This window comes from Acipenser ruthenus, chromosome 7 (assembly GCF_902713425.1).
Source record: "Acipenser ruthenus chromosome 7, fAciRut3.2 maternal haplotype, whole genome shotgun sequence".
Classification (NCBI taxonomy): Eukaryota; Metazoa; Chordata; class Actinopteri; order Acipenseriformes; family Acipenseridae; genus Acipenser; species Acipenser ruthenus.
In genome coordinates, this window is record NC_081195.1 from 16,783,613 (window position 1) to 16,806,487 (window position 22,875).

The 22,875-nt window shown below is 37.5% G+C and overlaps 1 protein-coding gene across 2 annotated transcripts in view; it reads right to left on the minus strand.

Annotated features, from left to right (window-relative positions):
- Positions 1–315: 315 nt before the first annotated feature.
- The window catches only part of LOC117415104 (rho-related BTB domain-containing protein 1-like), a 43,620-nt gene continuing 21,060 nt past the window's right edge, over positions 316–22,875 (minus strand). For both annotated transcript variants that reach the window (XM_034025071.3, XM_034025072.3), the window contains exons 4-10: positions 13,815–14,000; positions 11,608–12,572; positions 10,854–10,972; positions 6,904–7,054; positions 5,960–6,048; positions 5,199–5,304; positions 316–2,619 (exon numbers count right to left, since the gene is read on the minus strand). In XM_034025071.3, the coding sequence (XP_033880962.3) occupies positions 2,450–2,619; positions 5,199–5,304; positions 5,960–6,048; positions 6,904–7,054; positions 10,854–10,972; positions 11,608–12,572; positions 13,815–14,000 (1,786 nt within the window). In that variant the 3' untranslated portion in view covers positions 316–2,449. The remainder of the gene's footprint in view (positions 2,620–5,198; positions 5,305–5,959; positions 6,049–6,903; positions 7,055–10,853; positions 10,973–11,607; positions 12,573–13,814; positions 14,001–22,875) is intronic.

A 22,875-nucleotide genomic window follows, 5' to 3' on the forward strand; every position in this document is an offset into this window, starting at 1 on the left:
TGTTCAAATGAATGTGAAGGGGATCATTCAAGGCAGTTTATATGCAGCAGTTACAGGCTCCAGTTTGACTCATGGTTAATTCAGTATCTGGTACTTGTATCACCAACTTGGGTAAAAGTTTTTCTTAGAATAGTTTTTGTTTTTCTGCTAGTGGTCTACTGACGTCATATGTCTCATGAACCAGTTTTTCTGGGCTGTTGCTATGGCAACCAGAGTTAACTTGATAGTTTGCCTGAAAAATGTAATGCGTTGAAAAAGCAAGTAAAACAGATAAGACCCACCTTGTGCAAAAATAAATAAATAAGACACAGCACGTTCACATTAAAGGAATACATTTATTAAACATAATTTTCTTCAAAAAATAATTAAAAAAAAAAAAAACAGCTTTTAAGGATAATGACCAGCAAGATCAAAGGCCTTTGACAGCAGTAACCAAATGAACCAGCCACTTGGTTTTAGCAGCTAATGACAAACCTTTTTCATTATACTCTGCATACCAATTAGTAAAAATCACATGGTATCTAGTAAATGTGAGAATCTAAGCACAGCTTTGGTTCACTTCAAAAAAAAAAAAAAATCACCCTACCCTACAAATTAAAGCATACCTAAGTATTATGTTCCCTTTAGGATTTTAAAGTCAGATAGTTTCCTCAGCAATGGAAATTATTACATTTTGGAAGTGGACACTGCAGAATGACTGACACTTAAACATCTACTGCTTGTTTCATATGTTGACCTACAATTAGACAGGAATGCACTTCATAGAAAGCTTATGTTTCTTGAAAGCACACAACTGGAAATTCAGTTTATAATTTCTACATATATACTGCATATGTCTACATGAAAAGTACTAATAAAAAGTACTTTAAGCTTATGCCATAAACTAAATCTAAAATGGAGCACACTGCAACATGACATGAGCAAAGATTATCAAGGATAAGTTAGTCTGACCCAAGTGATAGCTAAAAATGAGTTGCAAAGAGCAGGTTTAAAGTTATATTCTTCTGTTTATGTGCATATTAAGTTAACCCTGAACAAATATATATATACGAAGTCCTGCTAAGAGATGTGTCTCTTAAAAGCTGGACTACAGAGGTTACTAATGTGCTACAAGAAAGAATATTGTAACACTTATACAAAAATAATTTCAAATTTTGCATTAAAACTATTATCTCCAGTTCAAATTGACACATATTGATATTTGGCTAATATGATGGTATTAGATATAACAGGCCCTATTTTCAAATAGATGAATCTTCTTGTTATTGCGGGAAGTTTTTTGTAATTGGCGCCACTTTTGTTTTTAAATTCACCACTGCTATAAACTATATCACTGTTCCGGCATTTCCACATATACAACGAACACACACGCCACTATTTCCACATTTAGTTTCGATTATATTTTCAAAACATGACATTTAAAAATGTCACTTTATGAAAACAAGGCCCAGCGATGCTATATATGAAATACATGTTTAAATCTAACAAGTTGATTTTGTTTGGCAGCACCTATGCCAATTCCAGTTATAAACTGGGATTAGTCCCATCACATGATGTAACTCAGTGAGATACAGTCAAACTTCAAAGTACACCTGGCATAACATTTTACCAGGTCTGCTTTTAAAATACATTACTAATGGAAATAAGGTACAATATTTGGGTTGGATATTTATTGACCAAACAGAGCTAAAGTCACTTTAAAACACCCAAGAGCAGCAACATTCAAAAAACAAAACTTACAATCAAAATTGTTGGAGACCAATGCCTCATAATAATAGTAATAACTGTAAAGATGTGCCATATGTCAAACACATACAGGGGTTGGACAAACACCTGCCAGAACATTATCAATAAAGTGTGGGGCTAATAAAAGGGCAGCCAGGTCAGCACTGACTGAACAGAACAGAATAAGATTATCATTTTTGACAGTGTCCTCTCTGAATACAGATGTAGTCTTACTAGGAGGGAGATGCAGATTTTCATTATTACAGAATGGGATTCCATTGCAGTGATGAAGGCATAACCGGAGCACCACAAAGCTACAAGCTTGAAGTATTGGATGCCATCTACAAACCTGGAAATCCGTTCATGCGAGGAATGGCCTGTTTAGAGCTCACAAAAGTGTATGCTACAAACTGCAGGTATTTCTAACCATTTTTTATATCCAACCCCTGTACAATCCTCCTCCAACAAGTATTGGGAGTCAAAATACTTCCTGGAGGGTAGTCTATAGTTATTTTTTGGCTTGCGTTGTATTTACTCAAATTTGTACTTTGAACCCCAACCAGGTCAATAATCAATAATAATATTTTTTTTTTTAAAACACAAAGTCAGTGACTCTACATATGTTTCTCTTTTTGTTTCTTAAATATTAAGACAAAAATACTAGAAGTCCTAGAAATGTCATGAATGCACACAATAGTGAGGCTTGTTGAACATCAGTTGCTGCTCAGGCAACTGCAGAGGAAGTGCTCCAGAAGCACCACTTGCGTCGGGAATGATGTTTGTTCAGCACAACATCTTCCTTCTCTCTCTCCTTCTTCACTCGCTGATAGTGGTCTTCCTCCTTGAGGTACCAAACAGGAGGCCAGCGGTGCTTCTCAAAATACTCTTGATTTTCTATGTGGTGGAGGAGAAAAAAAAAAGTGACTGAAATTCAATACGCTCCTGTTGTGCACAATAGGGTTGTCAGTTAAGCCTCCAAATAGCAATAGATTAATTGGGCACACGAAATTGAATCGTTCGAATAAATATCGATGATTGTACCGCCCACATACATTTTCTCTCCATTCCTCTCCCCCTGACGTGATTATTTTAATATCATTGCTGTTATAAGTAAATGCTTGTGCACAACAATTGAATGCAAAGGGTAATTACTAATTACACCTTGGTAGCATCAGGAGAAAAAAAAAAAAAAAAAAAAAAAAAATCACACACCACACACAACAACATTCGCAACAAGCCTAAAGCAATTTTAACATACTACAGGAGTGTTACTAAAATATTGATTCCAAAACAGATTACAGTACTTTGGAATGTAATCTATATAAACTAGACACGAGTTTATGAAAAAAGTCTTTTTTTTATTCAGTGACAGCTGCAGCATCACGCATTGCATCTTGTTAATACTGTACCACCTAACCTTCACTATCTGTGAAACACACAATGCGGAGAACCCTGCCTAAAACATAATAATAATAATAATAATAATACTAATAATAATAATAATAATTGATTTACTTGCCACAACATGCATACCCGCTATAGGTCAAGCTGATTGTTACTCCAAAATTGCATTTACATCAGTGATTATTATTGAATATTGTTAAATATTCATTATATACAGTCAGTTTTCTGCAATGTGCACAATTTATTTACAGGCTGTTTGCCAGGAATACAAGACTGTCGTCCTGCTCTGGATTCAAGGTGGCACGCTTTTTTGTTTGTTTAAATCAAAAACACTGAGGGGTGTACTTACAAAGCATTTTCAAAACTGATTGGTAGGATGGGACCAACAAATCAGATGCTAGTTAACACGATCAGGAAAAGAAGAGCACGCCCATTGCTTGTCTGGCAGAAAGTATTTTCCTGTCCTCCCTCGCTGACCTGGGACTCTCCGTGCCGGATTCTCCTCCTACCTCGCTGATCGCATGTACAGGGTGTCCAGGGTATGGCTCACCCTCTGCCTCTTGCTCTCTTTCGACAGGTGTCCCTCAAGGCTCAGTCCTGGGACCTCTCCTGTTTTCTCTCTACACCCACTCCCTGGGTCCCCTCATCTCCTCCCATGACTTCTCATATCATTTCTATGCTGATCTTCCTCTCCTTTCCTCCTGGATGCACTCGCATCATCTTAAACTCAACCTCATCAAACCAGACCACCTTTTCTTCCCCCCTCTTCCTCCCCCACCGCTGATCTTGCCATCTCTATTCCTCTTGAATCCACCACCCTCTCTCCCTCCTCATCCACCAAGAACCTCGGTGTCACCCTTGACCCCTCCCTATCCTACTCTCAGCAAATCTCTACTCTAGCACACTCCTGTCGCTTCTTCCTCAGCAACATATGCAGAATTCACCCCTTCCTCACTAACTACTGTAAAAAAAAAAAATAATGTGATATCTGTAAAAATGTGAAATAATGTATAATGTGATATGTTGTAACAATTGTAAGTCGCCCTGGATAAGGGCGTCTGCTAAGAAATAAATAATAATAATAATAATAATAATAATAATAATAATAATAATAATAATAATAATAAACTACTCCATGCAGATCCTAGTTCAGGCCTTGGTACTGTCCCGCCTTGACTACTGTAACTCCCTTCTGGCCGACCTCCCTGCCTCTGCTATCCATCCACTCCAGCTCATTCAAAACTGTTGCCCTCCTTGATATTGTGATATTGTCTTTTCGCCGCTCACATCCAAGTCAAAACTCAGTACTCGCCTATTGCTGCTTCAACCTTTCTGCTCCCTCCTATCCAGACTACTATTTCTCCCTACACCCCCTCCACTGGCAGATTAGCTGTACCACCCCTCCGAACACCCACTTCCAGAGCCCGCTCCTTTTCCACCTGTGCCCCTCAGTGGTGGAACAACCTATCCACGGATATCAGGACTGCTCAGTCCCTGACCACCTTCCGGCACCTCAAGACACACCTGTTCAGACAGCATCTGTAAATCTCACAACCCTCGACTATACTGAACTATATGGCACCCAATTGTACCAGTACTTGCATCATCTTGTACTTGCACTGAACTGCTCCATGTATTCATGCTTTTTGTAATTGCTTATTGGAAATCATTCTTATCCATTTATCATACTCACTACATGCTCTTAATGGAATTTACAATTATAAGCAAATATTTTTACTATTAGTTTAACTCTTAAATGTAATTTTGCTCTTATTTGTATTTGATCTTACTTTCTACTGATTTTAACTGTACTTTATAATTACTGTTATCTGCAATGTGATACTTTATATTGTGATATTTTGTGACAACTGTAAATTTAATGAAAAATAATAATAATAATAATAATAATAATAATAATAATAATAATAATAATAATAATAATAATAATAATAATAATAATAATAATAATAATAATAATAATAATAATAATAATACACTGTGTTTGCTCAATCTGAATTTGTGAAATGAATTGATTTTAAGATTGAATAAGTGTAACAGTACATTCTTACCTGTCGATTTTGACTTGATTTCTTTACGGAACTTGGCACAAACACAGTTGTAGTGGGTACAGATGTGATGCAAGCACCAAGCTCCCAACTGATTAGCATTATGAAACTGTAAGCGAAAAAAAGAGGAGACTTAAGCCATAAAATAGCAATTGCTTAGCTATTTTTCTGTTCAACAGCAATATAACATATATGATGTATTTCAAGTTATTGTCACTTTTTCCAAGACCTGGAAAAATAAGTTTAAAAAAATAATATTTCAGAAACTTTTAAAAATCTTAATTTCAGTGTCACAAAACTGCTATTTACAGAACAGTGAGTTTTTCGATTTTCTTTCCTGACAGTAAATTCTTTCAAAGCACATAATGTAGAAGAATTGAACCCACAACCCTCCGGTCAAGAGTCCAGAGCCCTAATCACTACTCCACACTGCTGACAATGGTGAAGGACTGTGATGTAGAGGGAATGATCAGACAGCACTTGGTCCTATAGCTATCAGTACCTGCCTAATCTAAGACTGATTAATAAAAACTATAGACAATGAGGATAAAAGAACTAACAGGATTCAGAAACTCAAAGCATGCGTCAAAGCAAAGAAAATGTACTAGGAAACTAAAAGGGTATTTGCGAATTACGACAATGTGTGCTCACAAAGAATCTATTAAGTGCTTTGGGAGATCTGACTTAACTCAAGAGTAACAAAGAACGGATTGAAGCTGTTGGGTATTGATGCTCAGTGATTAATAGTCCCATCCTGAACACACCTGGGCCAGTTCCAAGTAAGTGAGAACTTCACCATCTACATCTATTCCATCTCTTTGAGCTTTCACCAGGTCGCTCACAGCGTATTGTTCTGTGGGAACAAAAAGAGGTAAACCTTAAAAGCACTTACAATAGCAAGTATAGAACCAGCTATAGCTCCCTTCTTATTCATAAATACAACAGCCATTAAATCAAAGGGGCTATTGGGTATCACATATTTTACAATATGTCATTTTTACGTTTATTTCACAACAGAAAGAAAACATTCTGAAACAAATAAGTGTTTTTACATGTACATTTTTTTTTACTTTCTATATAACAAAAGCCCCAACTAACCTCTTAAAAAACAGTATAGTGTCTTTACACACATGCAAATTCATTCCTAATGCAATGACAAATGTTGCTAATATTATTCTTTACTATTTTTACATATTTGATAAGGGAAGACGTATTCAATTGCCCAGGCCTAGAGTTTATTATCCCTGCTTGAGGGTATAGTCAAGGCAGGCCTGGATCTACAGACCTGTTCTATTGTGATGAAACTTTCTAAGGACCTTCTTTCACACAAGTAATTGAGTGTATAATAATCTCAGGGTATATGGAGGCCATCTGGAAATTATGAAAGACATTCTTTAAAGTTTTGACTATATCAGAATCTAGAAGTGTATAAAGGCTGTCTGTCTAGGTGTAAGTCTACCTTACATTTTTCCATGTGCATTTTTGACAGTGGATCTCGATCATAACAGTTTTCACATTATGAATAGCTTTCATTTTGAATTCACAGCCATGGCGGGGGATGAATACCACAGACAAGTTTGTGTAGATTCTGAACACGTACTATCATCAAGCCGCACTTAAACCTCCTTTTCTAAAAATAAGAAAGGCCTATTCCTTAAAACTCCCCAGGTGCTCTGGTGTAGGTCGCTGACAAGCTGCTGCTACCGACCTGTCAAAGCTACCAAACGTGGAAGACACAATCTGTTTGCAAGTGCAATTAACTCTACTGGATCCAGGTCCATGATGGGCGACAGCTGATTCATGTATAAATACTCCAGGACTGCCTGTATGCATGCCTTGCTTGTGTTGGGAAAGTAAACCTGTAATGAAAGCATTGGGATACGATTAGGATAACCATTCCATACAATGTAGGGAATACACTGTAAATTCTGACCAACACAGTCAGGCAGTGCACAAAAGATATGTCTATATACTGCAGGGTATTTTGTTGTATTTTCCTATTAGCTGTGTTTGCACAGCAGATGGAATCTGTACTTAAGCAGTTTAAAAAAAAAATATTGTAATACCATGACCAGGAAAATGACGGTAGGTATTAATGTTGTATTTTCTTAGCAAACAATCCATATCAAACTCTGTTGTTGATTTCTGAATAAAAGTTTCTCATTATCCTGCAGCTTCATAAGTCACTTTGGGCGCAAACAATAAAAGAAGAATATATTATTTGAAATTGCCATTCCTATGCTTTTATTTATTATCCCCTTCTAGCGATCCATATGAGGTATGAGTTGGGTTATAGTCTTTACAGTGTATATGTATTTGGTCACAGAAGTACAGTATACTTACAAAGGGGGTAGGATGAACATAAAATGAGTTATGATCTTTCTAATCTTTTTGTTTCTGGTTGTTTTTTGTCATGGGTGACTATCAGTTAAAATCTAAATCCATAAACCCAATGTATCTGTATCTATGCAGTTCTGCAGGTTGCTTATAAAGAGTGTGATGAGAATCTCATTAACAGTTTTAGAAGTGTCGAGATGAGAGGTGTTCATGAAAACACATTGCTAAAGGGTATCCAGCTTGTTTTCAGATCTATTTCTGAACACATGATTCTGTAGAGATAAATGCATTTATGTCTTGCTCCGTTATTGAATTGTATTTTGTCATATACTTGTACTTGCTAGAACCGAAGTCATTGTATTTTATCTTGCTCTTAATTGTATTAATACTTATTGTATTAGTACTGTGATTCTTGAAATGTATTTTTGATAAGGGTGTCTGCTAAGAAATAAATAATAATAATAATAATAATAATAATAATAATTTACAAGTAGATCGCTGAAATGAAGTGACTTTCAACTTTATTATTATTGGATACGGTTACATCCAAGCCTATCCTGCCCTTTTTATAATGATTGGATCATTGAAGGATGGCACATTAAACCAACACTTCTGCTCTTCGAAAGATGCCAAAGAGATGCCAGCACTGAGCAGATCCAAGCTTGATCAGAAGAGATGCCAGCACTGAGCAGATCCAAGCTTGATCAGAAGAGATGCCAGCACTGAGCAGATCCAAGCTTGATCAGAAGAGATGCCAGCACTGAGCAGATCCAAGCTTGATCAGAAGAGATGCCAGCACTGAGCAGGTCCAAGCTTGATCAGAAGAGATGCCAGCACTGAGCAGGTCCAAGCTTGATCAGGCTTCAAGGTGGTATAGGTTTAACTCACTTATGTTGTGAACACAGACTACAAATTTTCCTGCAGGTCGCGTGTGGGGATTGTTTATTGTGACATTTGCATGAACAACCTACAATTATGGAAGAACAAAGTGGAAAGTCATAGTTCCCTTCAGCAGGATGCAGGAAGCACAGCACTTCTACTGGCTTTAACAGAATGTTACATGGAAATGAAATCTAATTCACAAGCTCTAACCTTGCTTCCTTTTGAGATCTACCAGGCTTTTGTTATTTTAGGACTGAAAGTTAATCACGCTGGTGCACATGCTTAGTAGGCACTGTAATCAACAACACAGTATGCACTGTAGTCTATGGATTACCTTGTATCCCATAATGTCTACTATCCTATGCAGTTACAATTATATATATATATATATATATATATATATATATATATATATATATATATATATATATATATATATATATATATATATATATATATATGCCAGGTGTTTGCTGTGAAATACTATCAATATAACACATTTAAAAGTTGGGTTTTTCATGTTCGAATGTTCTTTCAAAAGAAAAATAAAATATTCTTTCATTTTGAATGAACTGGAAAACAAAAAGTATGATTTGTGCAACATTACAGTAACAAAATCTCCCGGTAACCCTGGTACCCAATCAAATGATCGATTAAAGAAATGTGAGAAACGCTCTTCTGCACAGCAGAACGTCCAGTATGTTATTTATTTCAGGCATCGTTTTTTGGTTTTGGTTTCCACTGTGTGCTATCTTTTAGATAGTCATTTTTTAATTCTTGTATATGAATGAATACAAACGTGGTCATTGTATGATGTCCCAGCACTTGGCTTATATAGTGTACAAAATTTGAATTGTCAGCGAGGTCATTAGAGACTGCAACAGGGACCAATTAATGATATAGTGTATCACTGCAAGGGTCTGGGAGACACTGCAGCTTTAGGCTCACTAACAGAATAATGAACAGGTTCCTGCTTTTAAATGTACCTCATATTAATAATACACCTTGCAGCTGCAATCATTTTAATAATCATTTTAATGATGAATAAGACAATCATTGTTAAAGAAAATCTTGCAATTGTCATCACACCATACTTGCTGTAAAAACAAACATCAGCATGACCATGACATTTCAGTGTGTACCTACAATTGGCCTCTATTTAGCATTAGCTTAGTTACAATTTCGATAGCGATATCCATTTTCCATCATGTGATCCTTTTCAAGGATACAGACTTGCAGCTTGCACAACACACAGAGGTCACGAGAAGGCGACATTCAGAACCATTATTCTGGATTGCTTACTAGCATTGCACTACATTCTGCAGACTTAAGTAGGACGCATCCATGCTAAAATAAAACTGCCCTGGTTTATATACAACATCTGGCACACAATATCTCAACATCTGAAACAGAAGCAACTCACTCAAGATTTGGATGCAAAGAATGTGACCTATTATTAAATCATGTGGTCTTTTCTTTGTAATATAAAGTCAAAGACATTTGCTATTTTATTGATACAGAGTATGTCCTGATTAGATAATATCTCATTATTAAAATATGTGCTGTGCTCTGGCAGGCTTTAACACAATCTCAGTGTGCTGTGAACCCAGGCACCATCTGTTTCAAGACTGCAGTAGTTTGGAATTTGTGCTTCAAAAGGCAATCTAGAGATTTGGCAGATTTTTAGGATTATGCTATATCCAAGTCTATTTAACTAGCACGTCCCCAGTCTTAAAGCTGACTGTGCTATAGCTTAAAAGTGAAGAAATCAAAGTCGAGCTCTGAGTTCTGCTGATATTTATGGGATCCATCCATAACTATTCAACATTCAATGCTTGTATAGTAATACTAAAAGGGTCTTTCCTCTTCAGTGTCTTTGAAGAACAATTGAAGAGGCTGAGAAAGACTTCTAGTCAAAATGTCAAATCAAGATAGATAATCTATACTGTTTAATGTTTCTTTTTTAACTATATATCATAAAAATATAGTATAATGTGCTGTAAGATACAAGCTGATTTTTTCAACCCTCTAAATTCAAAGCGTCCATGAAGAAACTAGTGGGCAGCCTCTCTCTGACCTCTCGTGGGGTGGGTATTAGCTTGTATTGTAAAGCACCCTATATTACATTCTAAATATAACCACCGGCCCAATAGAACTGATTTTGCATGACCCTAAAAAAGAATTTATATATATTATATATATATATATATATATGTTACATACATACACACATACATATATATACACTACCCTACTCCAAAAAATATTACAACAGATGGATAAACCTTTGTTCTTCATAAATTCACCCCCGCAAAATTGGTTTCTCCAATGACTGGTACCACATTGACATGTTTTTTTCTGTCTTTGGTCAATCACAGAGCTGAGCGTGGGCCTTTATTTCAATTAAACTAGATTGAGTTCAGGCTGATGGTCACTCACCTCATTGTTTGAACTCTCTAGAAATGAGCCACCAAACAAAGCAGCCATCCAATCACAGCTGGAGATCAGCAAAGGCTTATGGGCGTTGATACTTCCATCATCCAACTTAAATGTCACATCTGCCAGAGAGAGATTGAAAAGTGGGAATGATTACCCCAGGCATGGCCATCATTTGAAAGTGAACAAACGGCTTCAGATCTGCTTCGCAATCAGCAGCAATGTAAAACAGGCTGTGACATATTAGCATAAAATAATAGGTGCTTTGTACATGTTCTTTTGTTTATCTCAGTAACTCTGGCTGGTAGCCAGCAGCGGAATTATAAAGTGCACTTTCATAATGACAAGTACACACCTAATGAATGGTTTTCTCAAGTAACCAAACCCAGCAGTTCGGACTTTACATGTTGAAGGTGTAGAGGGCCACACATTCGATAAGGTACTTTTTTGGCCCATGGGTGTCTTGAAAAATGTATTTTTTGGAAAACTCTAAATATGCGTATGAAATGATAGTTGACACAAGAGCCTTTTTCGTTTTATGCCTGTTTTGGTACAGAGTGACAGACCTCAGAATGGCCACAACGGATCTGGGACAAAAAAACATTTAATTAATTGAAACTAACCATTAATTGATGAATCTTTAAGTACTTTATTATTATTATTTATTAACAAAATGAGCTTTGACAAGATTTACTATTGAGTTCAATCATATTGTTTTCTGGTTTAAATAGGATTGCAACGAGCTCAGTGTTCTTACCTGAAAACGTCTCCTTAGCCAAACACTCTTTAATCCGGTTAGCTTTCCTGACGTGAAACGCTTTGGTGATCTCCTGATTCATGAACCCTTCTTTGTTTGTGATGTTCTCCACCATCATTCTCAAGTCAAACACTTCAAGAATTTCAGCGATTTGTGCAATTTTCATCAAATCTTTCTCGTTTTCATCCAGCTCCCCTGTGTAGAGAAAGCGCAGCACAGCTCTAAAGGGTCCCACTTGAATGGAACTGTCCATCTGGACCACGGTGATTGGAAATGCAGCGTGTGTGGGGAGGCTGCTCACTGTCTCTCTGTGCATGCTAACAAAGGCCTTACTCCAAGAAGACAGGGACAGCTTAGCTCCCCTGCCCTTGCCGCTGTTGAAGCTCATCATCTTTAAAGTGCCATCACTTTTGGAGGCTCTCAAAGAGCAGGGTGACAGAGTGGGTGAAACGCAGACATCCTCCTCGGTGTTAAGGCTTAAAGTTCTCATGAGGTGATCCCTGCTAGGCTTCTTCCTCACACCCTCCAAATGCCAGGATTCCTCACTCAGGTCCATCAAAAACAGGTCATAAAACTTGGAGGAAGAGGTAGACAGGTAAATCTTGTGAGCAAAAATATGAACGTGGTCCTGAAGAACAAACATGATGTCCGCGCAGAGGGGATTGTCCAACAGGTGGCTCTGGCCTCTTGTGTTAGTGGGAGGGTTTTCGGGTATCTTTATGAGTGGAGGGGGAGCTTTGGGTGGCAGGAAGGGAGCCTGAAGAAGAGGCTTTTGCACTTTCTTCAAATGGGATTTCCAGAACTGGAGGTGTCTCCTAGAAATCAGTGCAGCTCTGATAGCGTTGTCGAATAGGTCCTTAATGCCGAACTGGTCGAACACGCTGGTTTCGTAGTAAGGGATGCCAAGTTCTTTAGCGACTTCCCGGCCCCTATCTGGAGGTAATATGTCACCAGGTTTTATTGGTCTGTTTGGGTTATAAGAAAGTATATTGTGTTAATAATAATTAGAACAAACCCAACCGATATACTGCAACTTAAACTATAAACACCAGAAGTCTGATTTTCAAAAGCACCTTTCAAAACTAGGTGAGGAGATGAGGTTAAAAGCACTATATCCACAAATGCTGTCAGGCCTGGCTCTGTTGTAATGGTTACTGAGAGAAAAGAGATCTTTAGAATGAGTTTTAGAATGTGTGAAACAGAAAAATGTTTTTCAAAGTAAATCGAAAACAAGAAGTTGCTCTTTACCCTCTAAACATTTGCGGACCGACCTCAACGTAACCAGGGGCCACTGTGGCGGCCCACAAAACAGCTTGTGGGCCGCCACTCACAAAACTGAACAATTTTTAACTCAATTATCAGGTTGTAATACCTACACAATACCGACAAACTTACAGAAACACACTGGGCAAAGCATGGAGTACAATTATACTGTATTTATTTTTAAAAAAAATGGAAATCTTTGAACAAAGACATTACCGCTATACCGCTGCTATCATGTTTTCAGTCAACAATATTAAACCACACAGAATTCACAAACTACACAGAATTCACAATGTAAAACCACACAGAATTCAAACAGTGTTTAACACTAATCTGTGCAACAGCAAAGAAAAATAACTATTTAAATGGGTTTCATTTACATTTACTAGCTGCCTATTACTTCTGTCTTTCTCAAAGAAAAAAAAACTCCAACGAAATATAAGTGCGCAAATTGTATTTTGAACTGGTACGTGGATTCCCACCAAAGGCACCCATGATAACACACAAATGCAGGTTTAATCTATTTCCATTTAACATTACATGTGGTTACTAGAATTGTACATTTTGCTCCCAGCAAGGGGAAAAAAAACCCAGTTTCTCTTAACAAATTAAAACAAACAACTGATTTAAATTTGGCCAACTTCACCTCTGTCGTTCCGCTGGCTCAGCACTTCGCATACGGTTACTACAGAAGCATTGATTACGTACTTCCACGTGACGTTGGCTACGTGCCTTGGAACTGTTGCCGAATAACCATTGACAGACTGCGTGCTGTGTGAGAAAATCACTCCAGCAACAACAACACCGAAGCTGGCTGTGCAAGTACCAAGGTGGCAGATCTAATTAATGTTTTTTTTTTTAAATGTAATACATTAATAAAGAAACTCAGAGGGGGCGCCACTTGCTGACCCCTGATAGAATCATAACGTTCTGCTGTACTCTACCTTGCTAACGGCCGACGGGCCCGATTGACAGCCTCCAAATCAGCATAACGCAGGTCCAGCTGGCATCCAACCAGAATAACAGGCGTCCGCGGACAGAAGTGCTTGATTTCTAGGTGCCACATGGTCTTCACGTGATTCAAGGAATTAGGGTTAGCAATGGAAAAGCACAGCACCACTACATCAGACCTGCAAGAGGGTGAAGCAACAGACATTGAGTCTTAATAAGGTCCTCTGCTTACAGAGCAGTCTGTGGTGAAGGTGCAAGTTCCACCCATGGGAAATGTTTTTTCTGAATTGCATAACTATTATGTGGAAAATGATGTTGGTGTCTTACATCATACCCAGCATGGTGATATTCAGTATTCCTTTAAAGGGATACCTACAATTTAATAATACTGAATTTCTTACCTGTTTAATTTCATATTTTATGTGTTTTGTACAACTCTCTATTGCTGTTTCTGCTTATATCACTATAAACCAAAAGAATATAATATGCTAGGGAACACACATAACAAGATATTCAAAATTCAACATTAGGAACATGTAGATGATATAAAGTATCCCTATACACGGAGTCATATTTCTTGTTTGATTTCAGAAATATAGTAAACATATATTCCTGCATTGCAGCAACAATAAAACTAAAACAGGTGTTGTTTCTTTAAAAATATAGAAAAGACCTGCAGTAATTCCCCTTAGAAATCTAGAAAACAGCAAATCCTGCAAACCCTGAAAAAAGAAAGTAAATTATCTTTCCCCTTGTTTGTCAATAGCGTAGATACCAGCATGTTTTTTTTTTTATCTTTTAATGAAAACTGCACAATATTGGTGCACCTTTACCACAGACATGCTCTACATTTAAAAAAATAAATAAAACAAAAACACCACTTACACAGCATGCTGAACATTTCGGATAAGTATACATCACAGACGCCAATCTGTCTGCGCTACAGCACCACAGTTAAATAGATAGCCTTTGATCATGCACATGTTGCACCACATTTAGAACTCGAGTGACTACACATGGTGATCACTGAGGAATTGTGAAAAGATTGCCTTCTTCAATTCCAGCTCTCATATCATCCGGTAACCTTCCCTTGGACAATGCATTTTCAGACCTCTGTAGTACATTTCATGCAGACAATCACATACCACTGGCATACCGTCGAAACCTCTCGGAGCAAGGTTAGTACTGTACACCAATTATGCTGATATACGTTTCCACCACATAAAATACTAAAAGCAACGTATGGTCACTTGGTTATCTTTGTAACAAAGGGATTCGTGCACCATCAGCTCTGCAAGCAACGGCATAGGCTACTACCACTTCACACAGATATTATAATTCATTTGCAATCAGACTAAAACTAAAAAGAATGCATAAAGCACATAATTCATGAATAGGACCATGACTACTGAACTTACAGTTTCTTTCATTTGCCATGTCTTGATTTTAGATCATTGGAACCCTACAAACAAAAACAGGTACAGTACAATACTATTTTTTTTTTTTTTTTTAAAGAACCTGTGTTACACAATTTCCGATACATATGATAATAATCGTAAGAATACAGTGCAAATCTCACATATCACACAGAGCTCTTTTTCATTTGCCATTTTTTGAAACTCACGCAAATTCTGATGAGACGGTAAATAAGTGCAAGGTATTTTGGTCATTTGCAGTGAATACGAACATCTGATTTTTGTATCCGAATACATGTCAAAAAATATTTGTTCGAATATTCGGGTATATGTCCCAGCACTAATTATATATATATATATATATATATATATATATATATATATATATATATATATATATACATATATACACACACATATATATATATATATATATATATATATATATATATATATATATATATATATATATATATATATTTAAAAAACTGGCCTTTATTAACAAATCCGTAAAATTAGGATACATATAAGAATACTGTATTTATGTATTTTTCAGGTTAAAGAATCTCAGATCCATTTTTTAATATATTATTTATTTCTTAGCAGACACCCTGTCTTACAGTTGCATACAAAATAACATACATAAAAGAATTACAGTACAATTAAGAGCAAGATACAAAATACAATGACTTCAGTCCTAATAAAAGCAAATACAAAACACAGTACGATTTAGTATCGGGTCAATTCAAGAGCAGATAACATTATTGATAGTTACGTCAGGGTTAGATACGAGTGCAAGTGAAATACAAAATACTACAGACTGGATTAAGTGCAGGATTAAATAAAGTAAATCAGGGAGCAGATAAGTGCAAGTTAAAGTGCATTAAAGGCAGAGTGCTATATTGTCCAGAAGGGAAGAGTTGAGTTTTACAGGTGTTGTCTGAAGAGGTGTGTCTTGAGGAGGTGCCGGAAGGTGGTCAGGGACTGGGGAGTCCTGACATCCGTAGAAAGGTTGTTCCACCACTGCAGGGCAAGGGTGGAAAGGAGCGGGCAGGGGAGAGTAGAGGAGGTACAGCCAGTCTTTTACTGCATGCGGAGCGGAGAGGTCGGGTAGGGATGTAGGAAGAGATGAGGGTCTGGAGGTAGTTAGGTGCAGTCCGGTTAAGGCATCGGTAGGCGAGTACAACAGTCTTGAACTGGATGCGAGCGGTGATTGGGAGCCAGTTAAGTGAGCGGAGCAGTAGACTAGCATGGGAGAAGCGAGGCAGAGAGAACACCACGCGAGCAGTGGAGTTCTGGGTGAGCTGACGGGTGGTGGACGCAGGGAGGCCGGCCAGGAGGGAGTTGCAGTAGTCTAGGCGGGAGAGTACCAGGGCCTGAACAAGGAGTTGCGTGGCGTAGTTGGTGAGGAAGGGTTGGATTCTTCGTATGTTTCTCAGGAAGAATCGGCATGTGCGTGCTAGAGTGGAGATGTGCTGGGAGTAGGAGAGGCAGGGGTCCAGGGTTACTCAGAGGTTCTTGGCTGAGGAGGAGGGAGAGAGCGTGGTAGATTCCAGAGGAATAGTTATAGAGAGATCAGAGGAGGGGGAAGATGGAGGGGAAGAAACGGAGGTCAGATTTAGAGAGGTTGAGTTTGAGGTGATGCGAGTGCATCCAGGAGGAGATAGCAGACAGACAGGTAGAGATAGGGGAGGGGATGGAGAGGAAGATCTGAATATACAAAAATACCTCTTACATGCCATAAAGAGATTCAGAGTTTCTTAAGTTTCATAAGATGAGTGTCCTTTAACACTTGTTTAGGTTTGCCACTTCTAAAATAATTGATAATTATTTATATTGTATTTTTATAGACCTTTTTTCTTCTTTCCTTTATGTACTTTGTTTTACAGGGAACAATTAAATATATATTTTATTCTTTTAACACAATTGAACATATCTAGAACTTTGGATACTTTAAAACTTACAGTAAATCATTTTTTTGTTCCACTCTATTTTTAATGTGTGGAGCAACAATATTGCTTTGGGGATGCGATATGTATTAGAAACCGTTTACAGTACAATCCATGTACACTAGGACAGTTCAGACTTTTCAACTCACACCCCAATACAGACTGTAGTATGTGAAACAAATAGTGTGTGTCCCAACTCCTTTGTGATGAGAAATGTCAGCATTTAATGAACATGTCAAATTTATTTTTAATAACAGAATGAATAGTTGCAGTACTTTTCTCAGTGCACATATGATATTACAACTAAATGCACGTGCACGCTTTCTGTTGTAATTGAAGACATTTGTTTTGTGCTTTTGAATAATAACGTGTTGGTCGATTAGCTCCAATACCTGATTTGGAAATTGGATGCTGGTGAAATATTCTGATTAAGCCATAGACAGCTTGCTGGTGTGTGCATCAAGGGCACATTCACGTAAAGGCCGCAGCTGCCGTGTTTAGTGGGATGAACCCTGAACCGCACCTAATAAAGCCGTTCCTTCAGGGAAGCTTATTTCCGTTAGATTTTTTGACACACATTTCTCTCGCTGCAGTCTGGGCATAGGTTCAACAGCTGGGATATTAATGTCTGCGCCTTTCAGGCAAGCTTCCAATAAACCTCTAAACCAGTGTCACATGCCAGAATCCTCTTATTGCCAGTGCAGAGATGGAACACTGCCTTGATTTTTAGCAAGCAATGAAAAAATCTAAAAACAATAATTTCACTGAATGACAAATTAAGAAGACTGGTCCAAGGACACAGCCAAAACAGCTTCAGGACAGTTGAATTGGAGTGTAGGTTTTTTTTATTATTATTATTTTTTTTTTTTTTTAAAGCATTACTGGTACACACAGAAAAATAGTGAACTACTGCCTCCAGTTAATTACTGAATGGTCCTTACACAGTATATATAGTACACTTACAAATTACTGTTAACAGTGAATTAACCAACATTGAAAATGATTAATCAAGGGAACACTGTATAGGAGAAATAATTAATCATTGTAAACAAATAAAGAAATAGGTCATTGGCTGCAGTGGATAACTGTGCAGTGTCATATTGTACTTTATGTACTGCAAGGAATGCTTTGGTATGATATCGAGTTGCTGTTAGGAAGTTCTAAAGGCTGCTGTGAAATCTTGGGGCCTAACTCCCAGCAGCCTTTGCAAGCAACAAGCAAAACTTGGTTTCTCTAGAGAAAGAACAAGAACGAGAGGTTCCACTTTGAGGAAAACGTTTGCACAGGTCAGGTGATCCTAACCAAAACAGACAAATGCACAGCAATTGAATTAACCTTTGTTTAGTACAAGCTGAAAGTCATTAATGTGCTTGGCCTCTTTGGCTACTATCCAAGCAGGTTCAGTGCCTCAACAACAAGATGAAGGCTGTGTATTATGTCGACTTTGTTCTGGTCTTTTGACATCTTGTGTAGGAATGTCATAATTCCTTTCACACGTTTGTATGGCTCTTACTAATAGTCACTTTGTCTGATCTATAGGGGCCTACATTTAGGGATGCTACCTGTCCCTGTTTTTCCTGGATTGTCCCGGTTTTGATGAAGGTGTCCCGGGAATTCAATACGCCTTCCCAGGATACTAAATACCAGTACCATAAATTGACCATGTTAGATAAATCAGGATACAATATCACTGCAATAGACTCACAATATGAATTGGTTGTCAATACAATTGTAGTAATGTTATCAAATGTTTCCAATTTGATGAATATAGGATTTCTAAATATTTTTAACAAGCCCCCTTCCATTTGGAGGTCCTGGTTTTTTGTACCTCAGGAGGTGGCAACCTTACCTACATTACATATTTATGGTAGGCAAATCAAGAACGGTCTGTAAACCTAATAATCAAAAGCACTTTACAGGTATAAAAAAATGTAATCAATTTTTTATTATATATAATTTGAATCACTAGCGGCAGAATCGCGGGGGCGGGGGGGGGGGGGGGGGGGGGGACACTCGTCCCCCAATGAAAAGGTGTGTGTGTGGGGGGGGGGGGGGGGCCAAATGTTTTTGCCCCCCCAAACTTTGAGTCTCTTTATGGCATCTATATATTAAAAAATGGATCAGGATACAAGGAATTACATACAGTATTTCTATTAGGACCATATTTTTAAACAAAATATTAAATGCACATTATTAGTTAAGAAAATATAGAAGTAACATTTACTTAAAAGGAAAAAAGAAACTAGTTTATCGCTGTCTTTCAAAATGCACCGGGGTACACAGTAGGGGTCACCAATTCCTAGTATATGGCACTTACCATTATATCTTTCTAATTCCTGTGACTGGAGGTGAAAAGTGTGCTCTGTGGTTGCAAATACATTCTATTTTGCTGTGGAAGATACTGTTTTTGCATTAGCCACCATGGTTGTTTTGACCGCCAGTATGGCGGTGTCGCCTGCTGGGGTCACGTGACTGTAGAACACTTGTATGTCAATGGCAGTGGCAATACAGTAAGCCCAACAGGAATAGCAACTAGTCTCTGGTTTGAAAGACAAGTTGTAGAAATCAAACAACTGGATACAGACCGATTACTTTAAATAAACTTTACAAACACACTATGAACAACTTACTGAACAAAACAGTACGATCAGCACTAACACATGTAGTCTAAATATTTGTAATGACTTAATTTCGCGAATACATTTTAGCACCTAATTGTAACTTAAATACTTAGACAAATACACTAATGTGCTTCCCGCTACTGCTGTCATGTAAACGTCTCAGATCTCACAATGCTAGGGATCGCTCATGTGTGTTCAGTACAGTACAGCAGGAATTCAAGCACAAAGAAAGTGTGCTCAGTTTTTAAAAAAAGAGATGTTTGTCGGTGCTGTATAGACCATGATTGGCAGCATCTGAAAAATTGAGAGTGCATTTTTGTTTGAAATATAAACTGTAAATATACAGGTGTCTAGGCTCGCTTTTGTGTTCCAACTTTATTTTAACACTCCAAAGGCTGGATTTTTTAAAAGTGATTTACTGCAAAATATTTGTACATGTATATAAAACTGCCATTAAATAAATACTACTACTTATTTCACATTTCTGCCATTTCACATCGGTATTTATCAAATAAGAAAATGAAAACACTGTATGGCTTTTAGAACTACATATCTGCGATTTTTCATGTTTTGGCCGCAACTGAGCTGCATTTTGCCATGATGTAGGTAGAGCCTTTACTATTTTCAATATTAAACTCATGAATTGTGTTTAGGTGGGAACACTAACAATAGCATGGAGGAAGCTTTGTCCCCCCCAACCGTAAAAACCTTCCGCCACCATAGATTTGAATTGTTTCAACAAGAACTACTATGAATGACTGGAAACACCATAAAAAGGTAACAGTAAAACAATAAAATAAATAAATAAATAAAATAAATAAATAAATAAATAAATAAAGCAAATGTAATGCAGCTACTTTCTCTTATAACATTTCCACATAAATCATATTACATTCAAAAATCAAATGCTGGTTTCCCATAAACTGTGCTCTTTACGAGAAATCTGAGAAGCACAGAGCATAGCTCTGCATTTCAATCAAGGTATGATTTACAAAAAGACTGCATTAGGTTTTAGTCCTTTAAGCAATGAGCTTGCTATTAGAAATCTCCCCAGACCCAACAGCAAAGTGCATCTCCCAGTCAGTTTTAAGCTGCTTAATTGTCCTGTAGACTTGCCTCTTCAGTAGATACCATTTGAATGGACAAAGAACAGTACGTAGTTTATTTTAAAACTTGAACCTATAAAAATGAACTCAAAATCACTACATTTATAATTTGATCTACTGCATTAAGGTATGAATTCCTAGCTAACACATGGCATGTGTTTAGTCTGGCATATCTACATATGATATAGGAAAGCTTTGGGACAAATGTGTGATTGGATTTCTTTTATAAGCCGTGCAAACAACGGAAACTGCAAAATATTATCATTCGGAATTGTGATGCTGCGTTGTTTTTTTTTTCTCAATTATTTTACACTAAATTTTTTTCCTCAAATTAGACTGTCCAATTATGCACCCTCACTGCAGCACAACAGCTTAAGAGAACTGAAGGTCAGTGGGCATCTTCTGATCCCACAGCCAGGTCAATTGTCTCTCTACACCCAGGAGCTACCCTTCCCTGGAGCAGTGCTTCTCAATCCTGGTCCTCGGAGACCACTGTGTCTTCTGGTTTTCATTCCAACTGAGCTCTCAATTACTTAACTAAACCCTTAATTGAACTAATAATTTGTGTAATTAGGCCTTTTTTAATTGTTTTTTGCTCTTAAACAGGTGGAGATTTCAGCTTAACTATAAAATGTTATAAGTAAACTTGAAATCTGCAACTTTTTAGGAGCAGAGAACAATTAAAAAGGCCTAATCAACCTACTTGTTACTTCAATTAAGGGTTTAGTTAAGCAACTGAGAGCTCAGCTGAAGTGAAAATCAAGACACACAGGGGTCCCCATCCCAAGGACCAGGATTGAGAGCCACTGCCCTGGAGGACCAGGGCCATCCCTACAGATGTCTGCTTGAGCTCCCTGGCCCCATCATAATGAAGGTGCATCCAAGTTTTCAAACCAATTGAGTCATTCATGGGCTAGAACATCCAAACTTAGGAATATAATGTGTTACTTAGGAATATAATGCCTCCAGATGCCAGATTAGTATACATGGATGGGCATAAAGAGTATATTTGCGGGGGTATAGCCACAAATGCTCTGGCTAATCAAGTTGGCAAAGAGGACTAAATTATGGTACTGGCACATAACATGGCATGAGTAACAAACACAAAATAAAAGAAATTGCCTATATGGAAGTGCTATTTAAGGCCAGAGCGTTAATTAACCTGACCAGGTGATACAAAGAGCTGATATAGCTGCAAATAGGTAATTGACCATTTGATATGCATCTATGGGCTCCAACAGCACCCCTAAGGGCACAACGTATATTGCACCACTCCTAGGGGTAGAACGACTACTAATTTTATAGGAGTCGAATAGGGTAAACTAGTCGGGATGTAGCACACAAAGAAAAAACACATCACTGTTTTATTTTTTTTATTAAGTAGTTCTCTGATGCATCAGAGATTAATAATCTTACATAAAATCTCCTCTTTACCAGAAAACGATGACTTCTATTTTGATGATTAAAGCGGAGAGAACTGAAGTAAACATGCAGTTATGTAACAAACTAATTTCTGCGTCATTGTAAAACCAACCGTAAACAGAAACACTCATATTCTGTTCTGATGCAATAGCACAGCCTACCATGGAAAATAATAAAAATAAAATAAATAAAAACTTACCCTGGTGATTTTTTAACTTGGGTAACAAAATCAAAGCCTTTCATATAAGAAACACAATATTATATTGCTGGCATTAAACAAATAAAATAAGGGTTTTTTTCCAGCGTGTAGGAAACTGTCAGTATTGATCTTTACTCAGACTCATCAGATACACCAATCCTTGCTGTCGGTTCCTTTTCACTTGTTTTTAAATTTACGTTAAGGAACACAAGGACATCAACATGATCTGGGTGGAGACTTGATCTGTGTCGGTTGACACTATTTCCAGCAAGAGAAAATATTCTCTCGCTGGGAGTGCTCGTGTAGAGGGTAGCAAGACATTTCCTCACTAAAGCTGCCAGA